Raw genomic sequence first — 25,690 nt, 5'->3', positions numbered from 1 at the left:
AATTTACTTTTAATTATGTAATAACAAATAGTAAATTAAAAATGGAGAATGTGTAAGAAAACATTAAGCAGTGGTGGTTATAAGCTTTCTTATCCAAAGAGACTAATATCAAATGATGTACCACTTTTGATAACACACTGTAGATGTGTGTCAACGTCCACTATCCTGTAAGCAACTTGCCTTACTTGTCCTCTTAGCTTTAAGACCTATGACAGTGTCCGGTATATCGAATTATAAGATCTTAGTAAATGTTTATTATATAAATCAAACAAAGTCCTTCAAAGACAAAAGCTTTAAAAACAAATTTCCCCACCTTAAGAAGCTTAGAAAGAAAGAGGAAAGTTAACCAAAAGTAAATAGAAGGAGGGAAATAATAAAGATAACAGCAGAAATCAATAAAACAGAACACAAATACATAAGAGAAAGTTAACAAAACCAAAAGCTTGTTCTTTCAAAAGATCAACAAAACTGATATCCCTTATGCCCCATCCCCAGCTAGACTGATCAATCACCTGTATGTGGAATGAAAAAGAGGTTATCACTTCAGAATCCAGAACCTTTAAAAGGATAATAAGAAAATGCCAAGAAATTTAGTAACTTGGATATAATGGGCAAACTTCCTGAAAATGCAACTTAAAATTGACACAAGAAGAAATGGAAAATCCAAACAGCCTATTTCTAGTAAAGGAATTGAATTTATAAAAAAATATTCCCAAAAGAAAACCCAGAAGTTTTTAATGGCAAATTCTATCAAATATACAATGAAGTAATAAAGTCAACCTTAACCCATTTTTTAGAGGAAGAAAGATCATGGCCGAATTCACTGTATAAGGCCAGTATAGCCCAAATATCAAAACCTGACAAAGACATTACAAAAAAAGAAAATTACAGACAAATATCCCTCTTCAGTATAGACACAAAAATACTTAACAAAATATTAAAAATAGAAATATTTGAACAGAATCTTATAAAATATTTGCAATAGACTCTAATATAAAAAGGAAAATACATCATAACCAAGTAGAATTTATTCTAAGAATGCAAGGTTGATTTAATAGTCAAAAATCAGTTAATGTATTCACCATATTAACAGGTGAGTATGTGACATATTACCAGAAAAAAGAAAGAGAACAACATGATTGTTCCAATAAATGCAAGCTCCCTTTCACCCCCACCCAAACTGCGTATATGACAATACTCAATACCCATTCATGATAAATGAAACTAGGAAAAGAAGAGAACTTGCTCAAAATGATAGAGGGCATCTCATCTACAAAACAGCCTACAGCCAACATCATACACAAAAGTGAAAGGTTTTCCCCCTGAGATTGCAAACAAGGCAATCACCACTTCTATTAATATCTGAGACATTGCAATAAGGCAAGAAAAAGAAATAAAAGGTATAAAGATCAGAATGGAAGAAATAAATCCATCCCTATTTGCAAATGATGATTGCTTAAATAGAAAATCCCAGGGCTTCTACATACCTACTACTGGAACTAATAAATTTTTCAAGATAACAAGATACAAGAGTAATACACAAAATCCATTTTCTATGCATTTATAAGCAGCAAAGAGTTTGAAAATAAAATTTCAAAAATGATTCCATTTACAGCAGTAGCAAAAAAATAAAAAATGCTCAGGAGTCAATCTTGCAAAAGACATTCAAGCACTCTATACTGAAAACTATATAACCAAGGTGGAGAGAAATTAAAGAAGACTTAAGTAGATGGAAAGATACCAAGTTCATAGATTGGAAGACTCCATTTTGTTAAGATGGTAATTCTCTCCAAATCGATCTATAGATTCAAAGCAATCCCAATCAAATTTCAGTAAGCTCTTTTGTAAGAAGTGTTAAAACTGATTCTAAAATTTATATGGTCATACACGGACCTAGCAGAGCCAAAACAACTCTGAAAGAAAAGAACACAATTAGAGGACTAACAAGGATTAATACTACCTGACTTTAAGATTTACTATAAAATACAGTAATCAAGATAGTTTGTATTTAGACAGACAAATAGATCAATAGAACAGAATGCAGAGTCCAGGAGTAGACCCATACATACATGATCAATTGATTTAACAATGGTGCAAAAGCAATTCAATAGGGAAAGGAAGCTCTTTTCAATGAATGGTGCTTATCAACTGGATTGTCATACGGAAAAAAATGAACATAAACTCTTACTCCACACCATACATAACATTTAGCCTAAAATTTATCATAAACCTAAATGTATAACCTAAAACTATACAAATTCTAGGAGAAAACATTTAAGAAAATACTTGCAATTTTGGAGTTGGCCAAATTTCTTAGAACACAAAAAATATGAAACACAAAAAGAAAAACTGACAAATTTAGCTTCATTATTAAAACTTTTGTTCTTTGAAAGATGTCAAAGAGCAAACAAAAAAAACAGCCAAAAACTAAAATATTTTAAATATATATATCAAAGAACTTGTATCTAGAATAACAAACTTTTAGAAGACAAATAAATGTTTAAAATGGCAAAATATTTGAACAGACATTTCACACACACACACAAAATATATGACTAGCCAATAAGCACAGGAAAGATGTTTGATATCATTAATTAAAGAAATGCAAACTAAGGCCATAATGAGATACTGCCACACTCCCATTAAGTTGGTTAAAATTAACAAAACTGACCCTACTAAGCATTGGCAAGGGTATGTATGGATCAACTAGAACCCTCCTACACTGTTTTTGAGAGGTACAATGGAAACAGCCACTTTGGGAAACAGTTTGGGGTTTTCTTATAAAGTTAAATATATATACCATCTATACCATGATCCAGCCAATCTACTCCTAGGTATTTAACCAAGAGAAATTAAAACATATGTTCACCCAAACACTTGTACAGGAATATTCACAGCAGCTATTTACAGCCAAAACTAGAAACAACCCAAGTATCCATCAACTGAACAGATAAATAAATTATAGTGTATCCAATACAGTAGAATACTACTCATCAATGAAAAGGACCTAATTATTGATACAGGTAACAACATGGTGAAATTTTAAAATAATTATGCCGAGTAAAAGTAGCCAGGCAGAAAGAGAGAACATATTCTAGGAGCCCATTAATATAAAATTTTAGAAAACGCAAATTAATCTATAGTGACAGAGTATAGATCGTGGCTGCCTGAGGATAAGAGTAGATAGAGGGGTAGCTTACAAAGGGGTCCTAGGAAACTTTGGGGGGTGATCAAAATGTTCATTATCTTGATTGGTATATACATATGTCCAAACAAATCAAATTACACTCTTCAAATATGTATAGTTATTATACTTTAATTATACCTCAAACAAGCTGGGAGGGGGAAAACAGATATTCAATTTCAACATACAGATCCTACGGCCTGAAATTTTTACGTCCTCAGAGACGCCTTTGAAATCAGTGATTTTTTATTCCTCATCTAGTAATACTAAGAGACCAATATAGACTGATGTTGAAGAAGGAAGTGAGAAATACCAGGGGTGGGCAGCTGAAAACTACATGCAGGGATAGTGTATGTAAAATGTGTCACTAAACAAGGAAAGCAGAGCTGATTCCCTGTATCAAATGAAACAAGAAATTTATGCTGCTTCTAAAAGAGGGAACACCATTTACTCAAATATAAGTAAGGACATTTATATGCAGACTGGACTTATGAGAAACAATGAGGTTCCCCTACCCTCAGCAGGGAAGAGTAAATAAGGCCACTTTTGAAACAGAAAAGAAAAAAAAAAAAAAGAACACTATGAAAATCAAAATTAAAACAGAGCAGAACAGTTCCTCTCAAACCTGGGTGGTGTCCATCCAGTACACTGGGGGCGGGGACAGTAGGCAAAGGGCTCTCACTACCGTAAACCTCTGTCAGGAAAAGAGAGGTATCTGGCTCCCAGAAACCGAGGCCAAACATTAAATCTATACACAGATCCCTCCTGCGCTGATTCCATGTTTATCCAAGAAACTTCCAATTTTAATTTTCCTATCTAACTTGCTCAGGGACAAAATACGTCAGACAGGGTGATGGTTATGTCCACTTAATAGTTCTATTTCTCATTCTGAGTCAACAAATGTACATTTGATTAACAGAACCGCTTCTTGTGAGCCTCGGCAGGAGGAACCAGCAGGAGGAGGAGGTTTGGTAGGATAGCAGAGGATGAGCAGTATAGCCCTGGGGCCCCGAAGCTAGTCCTTGGAACAGTGCTAGTTGGTAACAAATTAAAAAGAATAAGGACAACAGAGTACACTTTTCACAAAGCTAATTTTATGCTATGCTGAGATTATGCCTGTCTCAATTTTTTAATGCTAAAATAGCCTTCCTTGTATGAAATTACAGTAATTGCAGATGACATTCTTTTCAATATCCTCACCTGGCAAAATATAAAGTTGGCAACCTTATAGTTGCCAAGTCCCAAAATCTTGTTCAAATGTCACTGATTTGTGACTCACGAATTCTAGAAACCACTAGGTTAATAGATAGTAAGTGTTCCAAAAGGCAGGACAGAGTGACTCCCAGGTATTTAGAGCAATCAAGGGTACCATTCCCTTGGGAGATATACCAGAAACTCTGGGAATAATTTTCAAACTCCATGTGACAAACTATAAAAGAGCATCTCACTGGTTCTGAGATGGCTTCTGAACCAACAGTTGAGGCTGTTCTTGCTCTTTCCCAGAGACTGCAGAAGAAAAGGCAGTAAGACAGAAGAAGATATATAAGTGAATGAGAAGATCCCCTTCCTCAGTGCTGACTGATAAGAAACTGCTACTATTTAAAGACAGGCCTTTGTTTACATGAAAACACCAGAGGCTTTAAGTTAACTTTGGTAACAAGAAAATTTTAAGGGAGCCATAAAAACTCAATCTCAGACAGAACACATTCAGAAACACACGTACTCCTGACCCTTACCAACACCCCAGAATATATTTACATCAGACACAAAACGTGTGTATATATAAAAATGCAAAAATATATAGCCACACAGATGTACATACTTGTAATTATGAATAAATACATTAACTGAACACCACAGAGATGGATGCCAACATGTGTCCAAAGAAACACAGACCCAGAAGGCTCCCTGTGGCTCACCGTTATCTCCCTGCAGTGTGAGCAGCCGGATTTTAAAAGAAACATGAATAATGCCCATGACATTGCAATCATTTTATATAAATATACTCACAGAGCTCAAGGTCAAAGGGTTTCAACAGCAAGAAGGAATAATAAGAAATGGGTATATTTCTCATTATTACAAACCAACTATTGTTTTACCTAATTCATTTACCTTGATTAGGGTTCCTGAGTGGCCTTTAATAAACAAAACCATCAGTTCATTTTCTAAGTTGTACACTTCACAGTTGGAAATCCTCTTTTTGCCCTCACAAATGAAAACAAGATAATCGAGATAAAGGACTGAGAAAAACTGCACAAGGTTTATGAGCACCTATGTGCCAGACATCATGCTGGATGTAAGAAAATCTCTAAAAACAAATAATAATGGATTATTTTGCCACTGTTTCATTTTTATATACAACTAGCCCAAGAGCTACACAGTGAAGAGGACAATTTTAGAGGCAAAGGAACATGCAAGCTCTTATGATGTCAAGTTTAAGAGACAGTAACGGAGCACGGGGGAAAGGAGGGGAGGTTCTTACTACAGATCAAAACCAGAGCTTTCGCAGCCTCCAGGATGCTGTGAAGGGTTCCAGATGTGAAAATGAGCCTCAGCCCAGAAGTGCCTCCTCCTATGAGCAGCCTACTCTGTTATATTCCAGGATGCCTTAGAGATGGATCATTTTCTCCATGTGCCATGATGTGAAATACTGGGAAGCAATGATCTAAACCAACAGTTCCCACGTATGTGCTAGGATGGTTGCGTTAAGAGTAACGGGTGGTGTTAAAAATATAAATTCCTGGGTTCCAGTTGCATAGATTCCAATTCAGAGGACCTGAGGAGAAGCCCAGGAATCTGTATTTTAACATGTACAGAGATGATTCCAATAAGCAATACAATTTGTAAAGCAGAGCTCTAAACTATCCACTCACAGATTAAAATAAACACGAGTCAATAGATCCGGCTAACTCAGCACCACCACTGTAAAACGGAAGTGAGAAACGACTGTATTCAAAGCACACAAGCTATTCAGGGCAGAGACGAGACCTGGCTTGGGGAGCCACAGACGGACACTCACACTGGGAGGAGGACGTGAATGAGGAAGAGCAGAGCTTAATGAATGGGTGAACTTGAAAAGGAGGCTGGCCTAAATTGGACAGGATAAAGGGAAAGCACACAACAAAACCAAAAAGAGAGTGGTCAGCAAAGTAACAGGAGGTTAATCAAATTCTTAAAAGTTTAGGTTTACCATATTCTGTGTTGAGGCCCCATAATTTCACTTTATTAGCTTCATACTGGGCTTTTTTCTTTAACCGACAAGCCCTGTGAAAGGAAGGAGCAATTAGTTCACTTTTTTTTAAGTGAACATTCAGAATATACTTCTCTTTGCTGCTGTCAGACATTTTCTAACAGCAACCAAAAACCACTGCCTACTGATATTTATAATAAGTAACTCAGTTACCAAAAAACACATAATCATTTATCCAAACTGATTTTTAAAAATTTTAAGCACATATTCAAACATAAAGCTCTGACCAGTACACCAAAATAAACAAACAAAACCTGACAATAACAATTGTAGAAGATGTGAAGTGAAACCCTCATATGTTGCAGGTGGGAATGTAAATTACTGTGGAAAACAGTAATTTTTAAAAATCTTACTTTATTACTTTGGAAATAGCTATTCTGGCAGTTTTTTATAAAATTAAATATATAGTCCTGGGTATTTACCCAAGAGAAATGAAAACTTAGGTTCACATAAACACCTGTAAGCGAGTGTTTATGGTGGCTTCATTCATAACTGCCAAAAACTAGAAACCAAAGTCCTTCAACTGGTGAATGGATACACTGCAGTATACCCCTACCGAGGACTATCAGTCAGCAATAAAGAGCACAAACTATTACTCCTCACAACCACATGGACAAATCGCAAATGCATCACATTCAATCAAAGAACTTGGACTCAAAAGGCTACATATAGTCGGATTCCATCTACGTAACATTCTAGAAAATGCAAAACTGTAGGGACAGATACCAGGTCAGTGCTTGTGAGGGCTTCCGGGTAGGAGAAGGGGGTTACCTTTACAAAGAGGCATGAGGACATTTTTTAAGAGGATGAAAATGTTCAATACCTTGATTGTGGTGGTGGTTATATGACTGGATATGTTTGTCAAAACTCATAGAAGTGTACATTAAAAGGGATGAATTTTAATTACTACAGAACAAATAAAAAACAAAGCCAAAATGGTAAAATGTTTCACTGTTATACTATGAGGGACTTGAGTCCATTCAGCTCTCTCCTTTAAAAACGTTTTCCATCAAGCATAAATACTGTTTTACTTTCAAAGGAAAACTTATAATACGCTCATTGTAGTCTTTATAAAAGTATTTTTCTGAATAAATGGTTGAGGGTCAGATGAGCTTCTCTAAAAGCTCAGGGAACGTCTAACCTCCCCTTCTAGACAGTATTCACACGAGTGACCATGATTAGCGTTTACCTGGAAGCCAGCTTATTTTTTTCCTTCCTTGACCTTGGCCGGGCTGTTAAGGGAAGCTCACTGACCGGAGTCAGGTCGCTGATCACCTTATTCAGCTTCCGTAGCTCGTTGCCGATCTGCAACAGTTTTTTAGGATTTGGAGTCAGGTCTTCCACGTCAGTTCTCCGTGACTTCTTTACTGCATATTTTCCTATAGATGGTTTCAAATAAGTTCAATTAGATCATTTTATTTCAGATACACACTCTACAGCCATATTTTAAAATCACAGTCCTCTCCCCCGATCTCCGTTTCTTTCTCGGAATGTTAACAACCTGGAAGAGCCGATCTCCTCTCCTCCCCACGTGTGACTCTAAGAAATGAGTGTCAGATGGCAGTTCCAGCCTTTTCCAAGTCTTTCTCCACCTTAAGGTTTCCTGCCCTCGTATGAGATTCTTAGTTATTTGCAGGTCAGTAATAAGCACCTCAAACGTTGGGGCTGGAGCGCAAGTTGCCCTGCGCACACTAATCCGGGCGAGGGTGTAACAGACAGTCAGAAAGAGAGTTTGAAGATTTTACCCAAACCAAGATGTTTTGATGCTATGACTGAAAATTTGTCAGATGTATACGTCTATTCTTGTGTTGGACTCAAAAGTCCAACAAGTAAGGCTTGCCTTTGTTGAAAGCTCTTCTTCGGTTAGTTTGATAAATAACATTGCAGAAGACTCCAGGGGCCCTAGCCTGTCCCAGCAGGCTCTGTGCTCAGAACTACAGCACACAAAACAGCTTGTCTAGTACTCGCCACATGCTATCTGGACCTATTTATTGGACCTGTCTTTTCATTTCTGGTAGAAAATTGATCTGAAGGCAAACAACCAGGTTTTTATTCAGTGAGAGACAGTAGAGTACAGACCTGGGTGCCAGTGGAAAGGGAAAACGAGTCACAAATATACTTCTGACACAATTCCAGTGTCAAAAATGCTTAGCAACTTAAATCTGTAGCATGAGTGATTACTAAACTGTATATTGAGCACCAAACTTACTAGTGCCCTCCCCTTTGGACTGATGTAAAAATATGCAACAGACTTTGGATTAATGTAAAAATAACATTTATGCAGAAGAAATTCTATTTAATTCCATCTGCCGGGGTTCATATTTTGAAATGTAACCTACCTAAGATACAAGTTTCTCCCAACTCCTACTTTTCCACTCTTCTCTCTCCTTTTCTTAAAACTATTCTTCCTTTCTTCCCCCCCCCCCCTTTTTTCCTCACCACCGTTTTGATCCCAATCTCTTTTTTCCCCAACCCTTCTGGTTTATAGCAACTGTGACAGGTCAGGATTCAGCAGTCTCCTGACCATTTCCTGGGTAGAATAAGTAGAATGAGAAGTGACTAGAAATGAAATTGTTATTGCACAGGCCTTTCTCCCTGTTTAGGTGATGGCTCTCAAGGCTGGTAAAAGTTATTTGTGAGTGAACAGCAAACAAAGCAGCTCTACTGTTCCCCTCTCCAGTTTCCTAGGAAGGGCTGAACGCCTATAAACAATGATTAAGCATTATGGTTTAGTATCTCTATTTAAACTGATACAAAATATTTGACCGCAATCCCCTCTTACCATGATGCAAGCCATTTTTCTGATACATATTACTTGGCAAGGTGTCTCGGTTCCATTCAGACGGCCTTAGCATCCTCTCTTGCTGCGATGGTGTGAGTTGCTCACTATACTCCCAGAAGTACCTTCTCTTACCTCTCTTCCGAGAGGATATTGACGTCATCTCCTTCAAGTCTTCCACGGAATCATTTTCATAGCCTTAAAAGAAAGAAAGCCGCCCCCCCCACAACTTTTAAGTTCCATAAATTTCAATAAACCAATCAGGACAAACAAAAAAAACCCTTCTATTTGTCACTTGATACATTTCCTTTCATCTGAAAACATCATGGTTTATTATTGTCACGTCAAAGATAATAAACCAGATCCATAATGTAACTTTTAATATAGAAAGCTCATAAGCTATTCAGAGATCAAAAAACATAGATAATCACACTATTTATCTTCCTGGGGTTTCTCTTTGGTTTTTGTAAGTTAGTATATGACACACTTGCTTGTATAATGAAATATAGCTACAGAAATGTCAAAAGCACCATTAGATAAAAGTACTTGGCCACTATACTGTGATTTTAAAATGTCTTCTTTCTAATATTTATGCATCTGAAACATCCCCAGACAGAAGACTGTATCTCTTTCTGGAACAGTACCCGACTAAGCGGACTCTGTGAGGCAGCAGTGGTTTTCTTCCTACCTCCCACCCTACCCTTTTGTAAAAGTGTAAAAATGAAAGTTTTCACTAGGCTATCAAATTAAAAACTCATTTGCTTAGTCTAACTAATATTTTACTGGAAGGAATTTGCATTTACTTCACTTTTTAAGAAGTTATTTTCCTTGCTAATGGGAAGTTTCAGAAAATACTTAATTCTGAGCTGCTAGAACTGCTGGTCAGACCCAATACAGGATGACCTGTCCGTCTCAAATACCCGCAGAGAACGCCCATCTTAGATGTAGTCCACGTATTTAGTGCTAGGTACATGGGGTAGTAGGGATGGGCCGTGCCCAGGATGTACAGCCCTACACCTAGGTAGTCAGAAAAACCTGGGCAGCACTGGCCAAGCAAAAATAACCACTTTCCCTCCTAAAAAACATGACTCCTCTGGAACTGACACTAAGAAAGTGATGATGTCTGTGAGTCTGGGGAAAAAAATTAGGATTTTACCAGGTTTTCTTCAAATTCAGAATTAAGAATATGATTCCATTTATATTACATTGTGGAAAAGGCAAAACTACAGGGACAAAGTGGTTGCCAGGAGTTGGGGGTGTAGGGAGAGGCTGACTATAAAGGAACACGAGGGAAACTGGGGGGCGGGGGTGATTAAATTCTTCCATATCTTGCTTGTGGGGTGGTGGTTACGTGACTGCATGTACTTGTCAAAACTCACAGACGTGTACAGTTAAAAGGGGTGAACCCACCCGCACAACTCTTTATTTGCTAGGCTCCCTCAGCTAGCAACTTGTATGCACAGATTTCACTTACACATATTTCATTTGAGCCTTATAAGAACCTGGTATAAGAGATTATTAACCCCATTTACACAAAGAAACATGCTCATGGTGGATATAAGTGATTTGGCAGAGCCTGGGACTGGCTTAGGCCCCCTGATTCAAGGAGTCTAGCTCCTACTGGGCTTCCCACTTTCCCTGTGCCTATCCCAGTTAAAGGTCTAAATGGATTTTATTTCACATACATTCCACGTTAAATTCAAAGACTCATGAAGATTTCTATTTCTTCTGTCCCACCCAAATTAGTTACCAGTTCTATTTGTTTATATATATTCCAAAAATGCTGTTTCCAAAAAAAAGTATTTAAGGGCGGTCAATTTTCTCTGACCTAATATTTTAATATTTTCTACTAGTATACACCATAAATTCACCCTAACACACACACAGACACACACACATACACACACAATGGATTTGTTAGTTAAGGTCATCTACTTTTCAACATAGAGACTACCACGATCTAGTAGAATGCAGAAAAATTATATTCCTAGACCCTCGTTCTAGCATTTAAGGTAATTACTATTTCCCAAAGCATGTTCTGAGGAACACTATGCTACAAGATATGCCTTCATCCCCAAGTGAGTTCTACGGTCAGGTAGGTTTTAGGAAGCTCTCACGCGGCATCTGTCTCTTGCCAAGTGACAGCACACATAAGCAGATTAGAAGATAGAAATCCTAACAGCAAGTAAACCTACTCAGCAATAAGTTCCAAGAAGACAGGGACCATGTCTAGTCTGTCCACCTCTGTGTGGCCAATCCCTACAACACCTAACACACACAGTGCCTGACACAAAAGGAGATACTCATTAAAAAAAATGATTTTTTTTTAACAAGTCGATGATTTGTTTAATGCAGCCTTTCCCAAGGAGGCTTTTCCCTTCGTTTGATGGATCACCAAACTGATCTCACTCATTCCTTCCTGACGTGATTATCCAAAGGAAGTCGAAAAGGCGTCTTTACTGCCTCGGATGCCAAGCACACACCTGTGGCTAGTGAGGACGACTGCCGTGAAGCTGGTAAAGTGCATCGTGAACACGTTTAGCAGGGATTACAACATAAACGCATTCTGCGGGCCCAGTTCTTAGTCTCACAACCATGTAATCCCTGACCCCAAGCAGCTGTAGCATGTCCACAGAATAGGCTCTATTAAAACTTGGGAGCCAGTCCAGAATAAGGACTGAAACTCCATTTTACACCTTTCCTAGAGCTTTGTAGGCTCAGGCACTGTTGTAGCAAACTGCCAAGAACCAGCATCAAGGGACCCAGCCATCACAAAAGGGCCTTTGTAAACTGCTGTGAATTAAACCAATCAACCCACTCTACAACTAGCGCTCTGAAGAAACTCTAACTATCCCCACTTCTCTGCTTCAAAGAATTTCCTCCTGCTCTTCTCACCAATAATTCACTTTTGCATTCCTGAAGTCGCTTGTTTAGCTCTTTCTTTAAAGAAAAAGGGAAATTTTCATTAGCAAATGTGAATAGAGCCCAAATTACAACCACAAAATTGTGCTTAAAGAATGTCATTCATTAAAGTTTGTGAGAATTGTCCAAGTAATACTAACCAAAGAGGTTTTACTTCAAGTCCACTGGAAGTGAGTAAACGCAACGCCATCCACACGGTTAGCACTGTTACGCAGTGCCAAGGAGGCGTCATGCGGAGCAGAGCACCAGCTGACCCATCTCTGCTTTACAGCAGTGCTGGTCGCTTACCACCAGCAAGAGGATGTGGCATGACAGGACACCGACTGTAACACTGGTCCCCCCTCCTATCACAGTCAAAAGGCTGAGAAAATGGAAACGAGGGTTAGCCCACCAAGAGGTCGCTCCTCATGGGCCTATTCATCTCTCAACACATTTATCCAGGTGAAACCAAGTCAAACGATCAAGAATGAATTTAAAGTGGAGTTCCAAGTCAAAGAAAAGCAAAACTACAACCAGAAGTGGGCTAGGCAGCATAGTCCTCGCCTGGTTGGTGATGGTGGGATTCCCTTACTCCTTCTGATTTACACACTCCTTTAAGCACCAGCTGGTAAATTTCCCCTGGTTATTACCCATCTCCTGTCTGTGTCACCCCCCCTACCCTCCTATCCAACCCTCTACATGGACTCAACCAATAGGCTGACCTGCCAGACTTAAGGACTCCTCACAGATGGCACTCTGATCTTCCTATGGGAGGAAACGAAGTAACCTAGCACCAGTTACAGAGACAACTCGCCTTGAAACATCTCAAGGCAGATTTTATTAATTTGTTGAGAGAAAAAATTTCCCGCTAAGTAGAAAAGACAATTGTTCTATCTAGACTATACAGAGTTCTAAAGTAAACCAAAGAAAAAGCAAAACGCCTTTTCCTCCACATTAAACGTAAAGTACCTTTTCCTTACTTGCAACTCCACCCAAGTCAAACAACTTGGTTCTATCAAATACCTAAATCTAAGCATTTGTGTAACAGAAAGATGGCAGTAAAAGGAGTCTTTCAGCAGTAATAGTGCTCCAGTGCCTACAAAACAGCTACTATGCCTTAAAAACCTTTCCAAAAACTAAATACCAATGTTTACACTGCTGGAAATTCCAGCAATCATCACAACAAAAGGGAATAGGGTACTCTGTGACAATTTATAAGGCGTTTTTTTTTTGTAAATTAGTGTTTTATGTACATGTTACAGTGTCAATGTTATTTCTGAAAAATATAACTTTTGCTTAAACTTGAAGGTCTCCTCTTCTTTGTGCATTTTAAACTGTGTGCCACTTGGCAACACCGTTTTCATAAATCAACTGCACGAGCCAACAGTGGCAATAGCCCAAGCATGTAAATGCTGAAATGAACCAGTTCCCCACAGGTTTCATTTTCTTTCTCCCTTTTATTTGTAAGCACTGTATGTAAAGACAGCAGAGTCTCCTTCATGCTCATTCAATTATAGCATGTCTTTTTCTTAAATGGAAAAATACTGTGCCAATGAAAGACGCAGCAGAAACAAAGCAAAGGCTCTCTCACATTATCCATTCCGCAGGCTTTGTTGGTTATGGGCGTGAGGAACACAAACCATCCTCCCTGGGCTCACACCGGAGCTCCTCACCTACCTCAACTGCAATAGGGGGACACGTGCATCCACAGGAATAGATTTTAAGCCAATCAATTTTGGCATCTTTGCGCAGCTGCTCAAGAGAGTGACAAATCGGGTCACTTAACATAAAATAAATGGAGAAGTAGCTCTCGAGGAATCGGCATATGGACCACTACAGGAGCGAGAGAGGTGGTTTTAGAGCTGTCTGAACAGGAAAACGCAACTGCATGTCCAAGCCAACACACTAAGTCTTCTAATCCGCAAACTAAGACAAAGGGAACATGCGCAGCAGCACCTCCTCCTTCCGGGGAGCAGGAGGCAGGGCCGTGTGGCCGCCTGCGAGGGTCACCGTACCTGGTTCAGAGAAGGTGTCACTGATGTCGTCGTCCTTGTCATCCTCGTAGTCCTCCTCCTCTTCCTCCTCCTCGTTCTCCGAGAGCTCGTGCTCGCTGCCGAAGCCCTCGTCGTGGTCCTCGTCCTCGGCGTCCTCCTCGTCCTCGTCCTCCTCCTCGGGGCTGCATTTGCTGGGCTGGTCCCCCACGTTGTCGGAGACAAACAGGGAGTAATTGTGCTCCTCTTTCTTCTGGGATGAGTCTGAGACCGACGCGCTGGCAGACAGGCTGCCACTCTCTCCTGCCGCTGCCGCTGCCGACCCAGGCCCCTCCTGGGGCAGGGGACTGAGTAACAGTTCCTGGGTTTCTTTAAAAGGCAAAGCGGGAGTGGCAGGACCCTGAAGCGGCTCCGTCCCCTTCTTCTCCGGCCTCCTTGCGACCGTCCCGCAGGAGCAGGTGTTCTCCTTGGCTGCGTCGGCGGCGCGGGCCTGGCTCAAGGCCGGCCGGCTCTGCGGCGGCGGCGGCTGCTGCACCGGGCTGATCTTTACCTTTGCCTTTTTCACATAGTCCTTACATTCAACGTGAACATTCACCTTCTCGGCGTGGTACATGTTGGTCTTCACCATGATTTGTGTGCTTGACGTGGGTTTACTTGCTTTCTGGACACAGTCTGACAAAGGGGCCTCAGCCTGAAGAGTCTTAGAAGAACAAACAGGGGCAGCTGCTCTGCTTGCGATCTTTTTACCAGGGAATGAAGAGGGCAAGGGATTTTGTTTGACACTGAAAAGTGAATCTGGGTAATAAAGGGAATCAGAAACAGACTGGGAGTCCTCGCTATTAAGCTGGGCCAAAGTTGGAGTCTTACTTATGACCTCTTCATCTTGGTAAGGGCTAGAAAAGTCATCGAGACCCAAGTAATCCACTTCTTTTGTTCCCCAGATGTCACAGCTGGTTAGTTTGGTGTACTTCGTTAAATCTTCACAGTATGTATCCCACTGTTCCCAGTTTGAGGTTAAAGCGCCCTCATTATCCAGGACATCTGTGAAAGACTCCAGGTTTTCAATGTCTTTGCAGTCCTCCAAAGAAAGGAAGTTGTCTCTAGGATTCTGTTGGTAGTTCATCTCTCTGTCCTGAGAAAGGTTTAAAAAAAAATTACACACTGTATTTTAGGAAAGAAATAGTCACCTCCATCCACTTCCACATATCAAATTCCACCTCTGGTCTGCTTTAGTTTAAGATAAAGGCTCCTCACTTGACACTTTACCATTCCATATAACATCATTTCCTTGGGCAAGAAAAAAAAGAGGGAAAATATGTCCCCTGAGGGGCTTAGGTATGGTCCAAGTAGCAAAGGCTCTTGAACTTGACTGTAAACACTCCTCCTGAAGAAAAGTTTACATTTCCTGATCTTTGACTTAGAAGGATTTGGAGATCTCCTTAGAAACAAGCTTCAATTACAAAGCAAATAATGAAGATTTTACCTTCATCACAGAAGAATTTGTCTTCTTGAGAAAACTTAAATATATAGAGAGAGACTTGGAACTCTCTATAGGGTAAGACCTTTGTTAAGACCTTGTAAGGGTAAGACCTTTGGTAAGACCTTGTAACAACTCTTGGCCATGGGGAATAAAATACTCATGAGTAGAGATGTAATTTTTAAAATGTGAGTAAGACTATGTAGCCACTAAAAAGAATGCAGTTAGGCTCTAATGTACTAACATGAAAGGCTGCTTACCATATATTTTAGATTAAAAAAGGTTATAGAATACTGTACCTATAAATATGCCATCCTATTAAAAATATTCATATGATTACATACACATAGAAAAACTATGTCAGTAGCAGTTACCCTTGGAGAGAAGGTTTGGAGGGTGGAAGCTCAGGAAGAAAATAAGGAAGTTTTCAGCTTCCCAGTTTGTTTTTGTTGTTTTCATTGTTGTATTACTTTAGGGTTCTTTGTTTTGTTTTTGTTTTTGCTTGTATTTGTGTGTGTGTGTATTAACAGCTTTATTGAAGTATAATTTATATACCATAAAATTCACCTATATTAAGTATACCATTCAATGATAGTAAATTAACCAATTTGTTGTGTTCTTAGTTGTCCAGTTTTTATATGCTTCTGTGTTGCTTAAGTTGTATGTAATTACAATTATTTTTTAAATGTTTCTCTTAGGAACTTTAAGTGTCTATTTACCTCCAGAACAAACGATAAGTATATCTAGGTATTGCTTTAAAATTGCTGTATTTGTCTCACATTCTGTGTCATGTGCCTTGCTCAATGTTATCATCCTAAATTTTTCCGTTGAAAAGTCCTTTAGCATTAGGCATATTAAAAAAGACAGCTTCCCATCCTCATCATGAAAAACCAGACTTAAAGATACTTAGATAACCTTTCCTTTTACTATTTTCAATGGGTTCGTACATCCTTCTAAAATCATTAGACTGACAGTCACAAGAACCAAATCTGTGCTAATCACATCCTTTTTGCTTTCAGTCATTTATAAATAAAAACTCTACCACAACCCTTTAACCCCAAATCAAAGCAGAATCCAGGAAAATGTTACTTACCAGTTCATACATGAAATCTGGATCTGAACTGTTTGCTAAGAGATCTGTGCTCATCAGAGTCTGTTCCGAAAATGTGTGGCTTCGAAAGGCGTCCCCAAAAGGCGGATCCATCCCGCTTACACTGGGCTACAACAGAATGGTGTGAATTTCAGAACATTAATGACTACTTCAAGACCAACTGATTACATGTATGTCCCACCCCCATGTCTACTAACATTATTTTCAGAAAACAATTCCATGTTTTTTCTATTGTTTAGTACATTTAAGAGATTTAACTAGCATTAAAGGGTGGACTTATATTAGGAAAATAAGATGCTTAAACACAGAAAAAGAAATAGAGTGCCAAATGTTAATAACAAACACCTAATTTCTAAAAACTAAAGCTTATTTAACCACCAGAGTCAGCATATACACTAATCAGTACTTTTATTTGGAGATATATATACACTCTTCAAATCCATCTCTAACTACACTCTCTTTTCTAATTCTCTGAAGTGGAGAATTTCTTGGGTTTCACAAAGGAAGCAGGTCAGTCTGACTCTGTACTCCTAAGTGAGTCCATTGTCTTATTTCCCAAAACAAGCTGGAAGACAATTTGGGCATCTCTAGTCCAACAAATGCCTCCAGGAATGCGGTGGAGATAGGATCAGCCAAATAGCACAAATCCCCTGGGTGAGACCAGAAACTTGGGCGTGAGCTCAGGAGCCTTAATCCTGATCCCTGACAAGGGTACAATTCATTCTATAATAAATAAGAAAGGGAAACAGACTCGGCACCCAGACTTACTCCATCCCCCTTTTCCATTTCAACATCTCTACAAATCACTCCAGAGTGAAGGTGGGGCTCACACTCCTAACTAAAGTGGCCCAAACAGGGAACGGCCTTGCTGTGAAATCCAACTCGCACGAAAAAAGAAGATGGGAAAGAATAAAAATCCTTTCTTTGCCTTTTTGTTCTTCTGCAAGTTTCTGCCAAAACTTTAAAAAATGGCATTAGTCTATGTGCTTGTATTTTTCTATTCATATACCTTCTACCTACCACAGACTATCACACACACTCTCATATCATGTTTGTTTGTTTTTTTATTCTATTTCATTCTTTTCTTTCTCTGATTTTCTCCAACACTACCAGGCTGCAAGCTCAAAATAGGTGTTTTATAGCCCTACATTCAAGTATCAGTAAACAGAAAATTATAAATGTCTAATGACTATGTTGCACACCTGAAACTAATGTAGTATTATATGTCAACTGTAACTGAATGTTTTTTCCAATTTTTTTAAAATAGCAAATTAAACCCTGAACAGGAAAGAACGCTAAATGAGTATGTGTAGTCCACTTGGCAGGGAGTTTGGGGTGGAGGTAGGCCACCTGTCTTTTTAATAGCAGCTAGCAAATCCCCTTTCTTTGCCTCTGCTGCCTGCCTCCAAGTCACCAGACAGTTCCATCAAGTTGCTGATTTCCTGCGCTCACTACATAATTCTGCCTAGCCTGACATAAAGCCACCTAAGAATCCCTGTCCTCTCACTATTTCTAGATTTCTCCCCAGCCCTGACCACAAAGAGATGAGGGGTTAAGAGGTAACCACTGGAGGAGGAAGGGAAGAAGTTTGGGACGAACTTCTTGCAAAGTGGGGACTAATAGGGCTTCATTTATTGTTTCAGTGATTGCCTCAAAGCAGAACTGATCAATTCAAAGTAGCAGTATAAACAGACATAATCATTAATAAGACATGTTTCGTGGGAGGTATAGACGTGTGTGTTTGGGTATATGTGTACGTGTATGAAAGACAGAGGCTGAACTCCCTCACCATTTCTTCTTAATTACTTTTAAATTCAACAAGCATGAACGGAAAGGAACTATTGGGAAATAAGAAGAAAATGAGAAGATGGAACTAGAGTTTGTGTGGCAGATTAATTTTCAGGGGAGTTGGTTTAGCCCTTATAAAGTCAGCAGATCTGTCCACTTTTTAACCAACTTTTCATTTACCGTGTTCCCTGTATCAAGCTCATTAAACGTAAAACTGTAGCAGAGGAGGAAACAGAAGCAGTGGAAGGAAGGGTATGTATTCAAAACTACCTGAAATCTGAAGTAAGATGTCTTAAAAAGGCAGTATGTCAAATTGTGTTAAGAATCAGAGAACTGCAATAAACATAGGGGTGCATATATTTTTTCGAATATAATCAATAATGTTGTAAACATTCTATAGGGTGTCAGATGGGCACTTGTCTTATTAGTAAGACCATTTCATGGACGGTGTAGATGCCTGACCACTGCTCTGTACACCTGAAGCTGAAGCTGAATAATACTGAACAACTATAATTTAATATACATACAGCCACAGCAATTGTAACAGCTATATATGATGTCACAGGGGTAGTAGATTGGGGCCGTGGGTGGTTATCACTTTGTGTGGGGTATAAATCTCTAACTATTCAATTGTTTGTACACCTGAAACTAATAAAAAAAAATCAGGGAACTTACAGAACCAATGGTATTGACTTTCTGTGGTGGGAAAATGTAACGCCTTGCACCTACTCCGTATGATTTACCTGAGGCATTTCCAAGCCCAGATCCTGTGAGTCCGATCCCAAACTTCTTTTTTTTCTCGTTTGTAAATTCCTTTCCAGCTTTACTTTTAATTTCAAGACCAAAGATGATTTTCACAATCAGAGGCAGGTTTCCCCAGAACGCCTTCAATTCAACTGCTTGGATCACTGCTTTATTTTTTTAAATAATTCTGTGTGAATCTGTGGAACAAAAACACAAAGTAACTTCAATGAAAACCATTAAAAACAAGCTGACCTTTCAAAAAACAAACATTAACAAAGACTACTTTAAAGAAGTACAAACTCAAGTGATTACAATATCAAGTGTTTGGTCCTAGCACCAACTATTCTATAATTCACCATTTTTTCCTTTATTTATTTCTAAAACAGGATTGGTCAATAAGCAATGTGCCACGTTAAAAAAACAAACAAACAAAAAACCCGGAAAAATTAACAAGCCCATTTTTCCTGTGATCTGAAAGATGTGTTATACTTAATGTTAAAGTAAAGCTCCCATTTACTTTATGTTGCATATAAGAGAACAATGTCTCAACATTTAATTCCATCTATTGTGTAATCATTACTGCTAAATTAATCAACATCTTAAATTACTCATAAAGCTACAAGAGCGATGAACACGTAGTGGTGAATGACGGAATTTAACATGTCCTCTACATTAGACAAAATCATATTTGTAATGGTATACACATTATTCTTTGAGTTATAAGTGAAAGCTGTCCTTGAAGTAAGAATTATCCCAGTAAGTTTTTAAACGTGTACGCTGAGGGGGAAACAAGAAGAAAGACTGCTTTGCAGTGGTTTTAAGGGTTGAATTAAACAATGATTGCAAATCACTTGGCACAAGGTCTTGACTGTGGGAGAGACTTACATGTTAGCTCCCTTTTCCCTCCTCTGTGAAGGCCTTAATAGAAACTAAATAGCTATATCCATTTCATCATCTTTTCATAGATCAGTGGTCCTCAAAGTGTGATCCCAGGACCAGCAGCGTCAGCATGAACCTGGAAATCTGTTAGAAGTACAAAAGCTTGAGCCCCAGCCCAGACCTACTAAAGCAAAAACTCCGGGAGTGGGGCCCAGCTGTGTGTTTTAACAAAGCCCTCTAGGTGACTCGGACCCTCTCTAAAAGCTGAGAACCACTGCCTACACTGACCTCCTTGCTCTCATTCAGTCCATGTCCAGTATCATTTCTCCACGCCAGAACACTTCCACACAAATATAAAGAGCTCTATTCAACATGTGAAGAGTCAATTTGAGCTGAGTTGCCTTCTGTAGTCAACACATTCTCTGGGCTAGAAGGTTAGAGTGGCACATTATTTCAATTTCAAAGATCCCTTGCTGAACATGTAAGCGATAGTCAACAAGGGATGCGATCATTGTTCCACTTAATTAGATTAATAAACTGACGCCCATTTGTATTTCCTGGATCTTCACTGGGCTTTCCCCTCTGGTGGGTTGTCATTCCGAGCTCTCTGTTCTAGCCTAGGAAACACCATCATCAAGGGCCCAGCCTGGGCCTAGAAACAGAATTAACTACTGCTACCATCTAAGTGGATTGACACCAGCTCTGGCCGAGCTGCTCCTGATGTGGCCTCATGCCTTGGTCCTACTGCTGATATCTAGTCTCAGTCCTGACTCACTCTTCCTCTGATTCCGTGACAAACAAGGTCAGCTGCCTTTCCTAGACCTAGTACTTAGAGCCCAAAAAGGTATATGATTCAAGCGATGCATTCAACAAAGTGTCCCAGTGTAAGTCTGGTCTATAACCTGGATCTGGGGAAAAAGTTTGCTTCTCTGTAAAACCCAAAACTGACCCTTACTGGCAACAAGGTTGAGGACTCAAAGAGATTGAGTTCTACTCAACATCCATCTATTTGAATCCACTAAAGATACCATCTACCAACAGTTTGGTTTATCAGGAAAATACTGAACAAACAAACAAAAAAGCCGAAAAGCTAGTTGTAGCTCTCACTTGAAAACTATACGAGTACAACATCGGGTGGGCCAACCTTTCTAAGCCTCATTCTTCTCATTTCTCTGGCTACCAAATTTTCCACGCCAGAACACTTCCACACAAATATAAATATTTATTTAAAATTGTATTTAGACACTTGGCCTCAAAGCAAACTTCAGTCAATGCAGTTAGCAAAAAGAACACTTATTTGAGAGACAGGAGACCTGGATTCCAGTTTTGATCCCATAATTAAAACTAAACAGACTTATGAACTGGAGCAAGTTACTTAAATTTTTGCCGTAGCTCCCAGACTGAGGGATTATAATTATTCTCCCTTAACTATGTAATAGGAATGTTATGAGAATTAAATGAGATATTAAATTAGGGTTCAGTAATAAATCTGAAAGGTGATTGTTATCAACAGACATATTTTGCCAATGCTTTCTTCTGTCCCATAACTAGTCCAGCTCAGACACTCAACATCTGTGACAGCTATTGGCAGCGAGGCTGAATGTTTTAAAGACACCCATTCCCAAGAGAGGGTCTCCACCATGTAAAGGGTTGAGCTCATTCGCCTGGGATAGTTCAAGGTCCTCAGTTTCTTCTAGGGTCTCAGGGAGCAGTGAACATAAATGGGGGAGGGCCAACTCTACCCCCTAAGCAGTGGGATCTCTTTTCATTGATAAATAAACTCTTCTGGTCTCTAAAACTAGTGACCCAAATTCACAACAAAGTATCTTCATCCCCGTTTTGCACCCATTTCCCAGAAATGCTTGCTCGGTACCATTCCAAACATATAGGTACCATTCCAAACATATATTGAGAAACAACCATGAACAACAAAATCCCCCACCTGAAAGTGGAAGAAAACATAACTAAATAAAGGCTTCTACAGCAATTACCATTACCCGGACTCTTCCATAAGATACACGGCTCCGAAACTATCCCCTACACCAGGGAGCCATCTACAAGGGTACGTTAGTGCTTAGATGGCTGAGGAACCTGAGGAAGGTGTAAGGACTTGCTTTTCAGGGTGCCTTCACACTTCTTTGGGCTCCCGAATATTCCTCTTTTCCTCAAAGCTTTGATACTAACGTACATAAATAGCAATAATCTAATTTCCTACTGTGTGACCTGAGGAATATTGACTCCAAGGAATGTTAGACGGTTATTCACAAAAAGGGTTGTTGACGTTGGGAAAACGCTGTATTAAACAAAACTGTTATACTGCATTTATGCAGGACTTCTTGGAAACTTTAAGGTGTAAGGCGCATTACAGATCACCAAGAGATGAATAAAACATGTCATTTCCCAAACTTATTTGATCATAAAATCCTCCACTCTGCCCTCAAGCTGACCTCAAGACTAGTGTTTCTTACCAAAACAAAACAAAAACAAACAAAAAAACTAGGGGAAAGGCTAAATTATTTCCCCTTACTTCCTTTTATTCACAGCTCTGGCTCACCAGTTCCCACCAGTTTTGTTTCTCAAGGGAGAGAAGACTGTGGTCCATCAGAAAGAAATAATCTTTACCAATGGATTTTCTATCAGGGCTCCTTCAAAACTACTGAATAGCTCGTAGGCACAGGAAGACACTCTGGTAAGAGAACCAGCTCTGAAGCAGTGAGACGGGGCAAAGGATTGATTGATAAGCAGCAATGGCACCACTTGAAGACACCAGAACTTCCTTCAATCGCTTTCACAGCCATTTCCACCGGGCCCTCCTAGTTTTCTTGGTTCTCCGTTTGAAAGAATGTAGAGGCTTACTATGCACATCAGGCAAGGCAAGAGGTAAAGACAGATGATAAGGTCAAAGACCTTCTTACAAAGGCTCCCCTCTGGGACTGCTCAAATCATTAATCCAAACGTTCAAAGCCAAACCCACGAGCTGACTGGTGTGCCCCAGGCAGCTCACACACCTCCAAGCGCTACTCAATTGTGCGCTTTTGAATCTGAGAGTTTCATCTGATCCCTGAGAGTCCACTACAGAAAAAGGTTGACAAGAAGAGAAACAGAAACCTCTTTATAAATGTAAATGTCTTAGGAATAGCAGGTACTGTACCTGACAGTTGCAATCCTCACAGCTCCTGCTTCACCTGGCCTTGGCTTAGGCCCTGCTCTCTCAGTAACTCGAGGGAACTGGTCCCTCACAATGGTAAGCAGCACTCAGAGTCATCCAACATGCATCAGAGGAGATGCTCAAAGCATTTTTACACACCATCAGGATGGTTATTATCCAAAAAAATGAAAAATAACAAGTGTTGGTGAGGATATGGAAAAATTGGAACCCTTGTGCATTGCTGGTTGGAATGCAAAATAGTGCAGCTGGGAAACAGTGTAGCCATTCCTCAGAAAGTTACACAGACTTACTATTAGGTTGATGCAAAACTAATTGTGGTTTTTGCAATTATTTTCAACCTTTTAAACCGCAATTACTTTAGCACAAACTTAATACTATGATCCAGCAAAACCTGTCTGGATATGCACCCAAAATAACTGAAAGCAGGGACTTAAACAGATACATGTACACCCACGTCCAGCATTATTCACAAGAGCCAAAAGGTATAAACAACCCTAGTGGCCATCAACAGATGAATACAAAAACAAAATGTGGTACATACACACAACAAAATATTATTCGGCCATAAAAATAAAATTCTGATACATGATACATCATGGATGAACCTTGAAAACATTATGCTAAGTGAAATAAACCAGACACAAAAGGACAAATATTATATGAGTCCACTTACAGGAGGTGCCAGAATAGGCAAATTCAGAAAGATAGAAAGTAGAATAGAGGTTACCAGAGGCTGGGAGAGTTAGTGTTTAATGGATACAGAGTTTCTATTTGTGATGATGAGAATGTTCTAGAAATAGACAGTGGTGATAGTTACACAAGACTGCCACGGCAATTAATGCCACTGAATTGTACACTTAAAAATGGTTTAAGTGGAAAATTTTATGTTTATTTTACCAAAATTAAAAATATTTTAAAAAATTTGTTTGTGGTAAGAAATGCCAACACATTTATACTGTTACATAATTAATATATCGTGGTTTATTTTGCTCTTTCCTGACCTTTGCTGGTTCACGCTCATCATTTCACATTGTCTTTAAACTGTACCAGATCCACAATGAGGTAGTAACTGCCCTGACCCCTAATTTAAATAAATCATTTCTTTTGAGGCTTAATCCCCAACTAAAGTTGAAAGAAAGGGAAGAAAGGGAAGAGAGGGGAGAGAAAGGGGAGATAGAGGGAGAAAGGAAGGACCACTGACTTGGTCATTTCAAAGTATATCCCATGCGTATACCCCAGGAGACCCCCTAGTTTGGCAAGACTCCTCAGCAGACCAGACCCACCCACCACAGATTCCATCCATTCTGCTACACTTCATATGTCCCACTCAATAAGTCCTCTCCTTCTGAAAACTATTCAGCAAAAGACAAGCTGAACAGTCCTTCCAATGATTACTAAATCTAGCCACTACCTGTTTTATGGTGCAGCAGAAACCAGAGAGCCCCAAATCTCCACACCACTGAGGAAGCAGAGGCTGCCTATGCAAAGAACACACTGGAGGAAAGGTGAGGCCATGTTCTCCCTGTATTATGTAATATAAACCCTGTGACTACAACTGCCGGTGAATAGCTATTCTCTACCCTTCAACAGCAGTTCTCCGAACTCCAAAATTTAGAAAACAGGCAAGTAAACGTGAAACTAGATGGTGATAGTGTATGTGAGGAATTATTAGCACAAGATCCCCACTATTTATTTTCTAAATCCTAATGCTGCTGGTCTTTAAGGAGGGAAGATAAAGGAAAGAGGAGAGAAATGAGGGCGAAAACCTATCTTTTCCCTCAGATTGGGAGAGGAATGGGCATTTTCCTAGACAAGCAGTACTTACCATGCATGACCTTGTAACAGCAGTGCTCCTTCCGCCATAGCACACAGTGAACTCTGTCCCTGGGTCAATGCAATAGTCTCCTTTTATCCTCACACTACAAGAGTTTACAGAATATGGGGGATGAGCTAGGTTTGCCACAAAAATTAAAGTAATTGAAACCACATTTTACTGAGAACCCAGAGGAGCTAAGAAAAGATACTAAATCTCAAAAGTGATCTCTTCTTGGAATGCTCTCTTGGAAGAACACATAAGACAGCTCACAATTTTATTCAATTCCTTTCCAAAGGTTTCACCCAACTTTAATCTTTGGGCTACAGAAACAACATATGGGAGCTTAATTAAAACACTTCGGGAACCAATAAGGAAGACCATTAAAGCAGGTTTTTGGATCAATGTGAGTTGAATGGGAAGAGCTACTTTTTATTTCTGAAAACTATCAACTACAAGATATCAGGGGCTTTCTGCAGCCTTGACACCCGCCAATTAAGTTGCTCAGGGCACAAGAATAAGAGCATGGGACAATTTTAGACAGAAGCAAAGAATGCATTTCTAACCCCAGCCACACTTGGTTACCACGGGCAACAAAATATTC

The 25,690-nt window shown here is 39.4% G+C and overlaps 1 protein-coding gene across 5 annotated transcripts in view; it reads right to left on the bottom strand.

The window, feature by feature from the left end:
• Positions 1-25,690, bottom strand: part of CREBRF (CREB3 regulatory factor) — a 52,492-nt gene that overhangs the window by 15,994 nt on the left and 10,808 nt on the right. For 3 of the 5 annotated variants that reach the window (XM_074313903.2, XM_019741404.3, XM_074313904.2), the window contains 6 exons: positions 19,225-19,422; positions 16,676-16,801; positions 14,130-15,237; positions 9,217-9,411; positions 7,624-7,813; positions 6,375-6,448 (listed from right to left, as the gene is read on the bottom strand). In XM_074313903.2, coding sequence (XP_074170004.2) covers positions 6,375-6,448; positions 7,624-7,813; positions 9,217-9,411; positions 14,130-15,237; positions 16,676-16,801; positions 19,225-19,233 — 1,702 coding nt within the window. In that variant the 5' untranslated portion in view covers positions 19,234-19,422. Of the gene's footprint in view, positions 1-6,374; positions 6,449-7,623; positions 7,814-9,216; positions 9,412-14,129; positions 15,238-16,675; positions 16,802-19,224; positions 19,423-25,098; positions 25,193-25,690 lie in introns of all 5 variants that reach the window. The other 2 variants (XM_088798775.1, XM_088798776.1) reach the window with 1 other exon arrangement.

Source organism: Rhinolophus sinicus, chromosome 5 (genome assembly GCF_057876585.1).
Source record: "Rhinolophus sinicus isolate RSI-liver-muscle chromosome 5, RSI-T2T, whole genome shotgun sequence".
Taxonomy (NCBI): Eukaryota; Metazoa; Chordata; class Mammalia; order Chiroptera; family Rhinolophidae; genus Rhinolophus; species Rhinolophus sinicus.
The sequence above is the reverse complement of the archived record's forward strand: the minus strand, read 5'-3'. Positions and strand labels throughout refer to the sequence as shown.